Source organism: Gossypium arboreum, chromosome 6 (genome assembly GCF_025698485.1).
Source record: "Gossypium arboreum isolate Shixiya-1 chromosome 6, ASM2569848v2, whole genome shotgun sequence".
NCBI classification, from domain to species: domain Eukaryota; kingdom Viridiplantae; phylum Streptophyta; class Magnoliopsida; order Malvales; family Malvaceae; genus Gossypium; species Gossypium arboreum.
In genome coordinates this window covers 91,940,442-91,943,364 of record NC_069075.1, presented here as the reverse complement: position 1 = coordinate 91,943,364, position 2,923 = coordinate 91,940,442, and the positions used below count along the sequence as shown (strand labels likewise).

Genomic DNA, 2,923 nt, shown 5'->3' with positions numbered 1-2,923 from the left:
ACTTTTAGCGACACTTTTTTAAAAAACGCCGCTAAAGACAAGGACCTTTAGCAGCGCTTTTATAAAAAACGCTGCTAATTTGCCCAGTTTTGCAATATGTATCCAACCCTCCTACAAGAAATTCAACCAAAAAGAACAAATATACCATGAAATCCAACCAAAACCTGCAAATTTAAATAATACAAAATTATACAAAAATATATTATATAAATTGTAAATGAATATTCAAAATATTCTTACAATAATATTAAAAGTTACAAGAAAACAAATGTCTAAGATGGCGGATTTTGAAATTGCTAGAACATAGTCATCATAGACTGAAGCTGTAGCTGGAGTTCATTGTATTTTCTATTCTCTCTCGCCTCCTCTTCGCCTCCGCCTCCTGCCTTGCCTCCGCTCTAAGTTGAGAAATTTGCTCATCTATGCTAGCTTGTATCTGAACTATCTGATCTTTTAGCCTCTGAACTTTAGCTTGACTTTGACTCCCGGAAGGCATGTATTGGTGCGAGGTGGATCCAAAATATTGGGTCGAGTTAACACCAGATCCTTGAAATCTAACCCGACCATACCTTTCAGGACCCAAAACTTCATTAATAATTCTGTTATCAATATCCTCAAAATTAACAGAACTATCAGTCAAAGCAGTCGCTTCATACTCTGCCTTTTTATCTTTTAGTTTCTCCTAATAAATCAATCAAAGAGTTAGAAACGAAATATACAATAAAAAGCAATACAACATAACATTATTTAAATTAAACTAATAAAAACGACAAATTAAAACATTATAATTAAATATTATAAATATTTATAATGAATCAAATTTTATTAAGTAAATATACCATAATTTCTGTAGCCTCAGATGTCATCGGAGTTCCATCTTTTTCTCATAGTAATGTCAAAAAGTCAAGGTGTCCAACTTTTGACCGACGAGGCTTCCTACAATATAGTAGTAAAAATATTATTTAATAGTAAAAGTCATTAATACTTGATAGAATTAATAAATCCATAGTATCTTTGGCTCGAGCTACACAAGCAAAACTTCTCGACCTGCTTGCTGTATGCGTAAATTTTTGTTTTTGCCTACTGCTTGTTCCAACTCGCTCACGGTCCTACATAATGAAATTATTATTACGTATATAGTAAATACTAAATTTATAAGAGTTTGCAAGTACATAATACCTCTCCTTTCTTCGAATTCCAAAATCAAACCGCATCTTCCCATTGGTACCTCGGCATTCCGGTGGGACATTTTGCAATTTTTCTTGAGGCTTATGGGTTTTTAAAATATTCTTTTTCAAACCGCTTTTATGGTCTCTCCATTTTTACCCAATGCCTTCTTGATATAGGCATCGAGACCTCTAAAGCAAACCTCTCCTAAAAACACAAGTTTAGGAATTAAATATAAATGAAACTTAAACCAAAGTATTATAAATTACATTAACGTTTTGTTACCTTAATATTAGAGAGCTTGATTTTTATTGCTATCGGGCATGTAATGCCATGATTCGTAGTTGATGGGCAACATATTGGCATTTCGTGCTATAATGCCCAAATAGCTGCTAAAAGTCGAGCTTCTTGTCCAACAGATCGACCATGGTCATTTCTAGTTACTTTGACACGCTCGATGTAATTTAAGTTATATAAATCATTAGGCGCGTCGTCCTGACCTCTCTGGCGTCCCACCATTTTCAGCTGAAAAATAATATATTATTACTATATTGAAATTTAAAATAAATCAGAAGCACCCCAAACCCGCCCGAAGTTATGGTAGGGTCCAAGATGCCACATCAAAAACGTAAAAAAAATTTCATTCTAAGTCCGAAAAATCGTACTTGATGTTCAAAAGATTAATTCATTAAGGGTTAAGGTGAATGGAAGTCAGGCACCGTAAGAAACCGGAAAGAGGTGGTGAATCCATCGGATTGCTTAAGTACCAAGCTCCTTCGGATCCAATCCTAGACATGCATACCGCCATTGCCACACCTTAACGTCATGGATATTTCTAGAAACCGATTTGATTAAGTCATTTTAGGAAAAGTGATTAATTTTGGAAAATACTTTCATTAAGGAAGCTTTGCTTGTTGTCGTGTTATTTTGAAATCAACTGCTGTTTTTGAAAACGCGCCCTAAAGCTATCCAATTTCAACAGTTAAAATAAGTATTACCTATCTTAGTAATACATATTAAAACCATCAAAAATAATTAAGCGGCCTTATTACATTTAAAAACCCAAAACTTCAAACGAAATAAAAGGATGTCCAGTTCACCAGAAGAAAATCAAACTTTCAGAACGGGTGGCCACTTCGAATTCCCTCACAGCTCCAAGCCCACTATGGTTGGGGATTACCTGCGTGGATGAAAATAAAAGGGGTGAGTTTGGGGAAACTCAGTGTGTAAAATAACCCAACCATAGCCTATATCAGCTCAAACCACAGAAATAGAATAAGTTGGCCTTAGCCCAGAACAGAATTCAGAATAAAGCCCATAGGCCCATAACAGAACAGAACAGATATTACATGTTTATGCAGAAACCCAACCATATCCAACCGTATACACCCCCGTACCAACCTTACACCGTGTGGGGAGACAACTCGACCCACCCAACCGCTACACACCACAGAATTTGCAGCATGGCTGCCAGAACAGATAATGTGACAGAGTCACCAGATACAGATAATCGTGGCAGAGCCACCAGAACAGATATATGTGGCAGAGCCACCAGATCAGATATTTGTGGCAGAGCCACCAGATCAGATATTTGTGGCATAGCCACCAGAACTCTTCCCCATAATATAACCCATGTCCCCATGCAACAGATATATAATCATGGCATACATCATACAGAATCAGATCGTCATGCTTTTCAGTCAAAATTAACCCTAGGGGTATAACGGTAATTTTACACCTAGGGGTATAACAGTAA

The 2,923-nt window shown here is 36.3% G+C and overlaps 1 protein-coding gene across 1 annotated transcript; it reads right to left on the bottom strand.

Annotated features, from left to right (window-relative positions):
* Nucleotides 1-310: 310 nt before the first annotated feature.
* On the bottom strand, nt 311-877 carry LOC128293804 (uncharacterized). The gene is made up of 2 exons (XM_053029336.1): nt 840-877; nt 311-682 (listed from the first exon to the last, which is right to left on the bottom strand). Exons 1-2 carry the CDS (start codon nt 864-866, stop codon nt 311-313), a joined length of 399 nt encoding a protein of 132 aa, XP_052885296.1. The 5' UTR covers nt 867-877.
* Nucleotides 878-2,923: the final 2,046 nt, after the last annotated feature.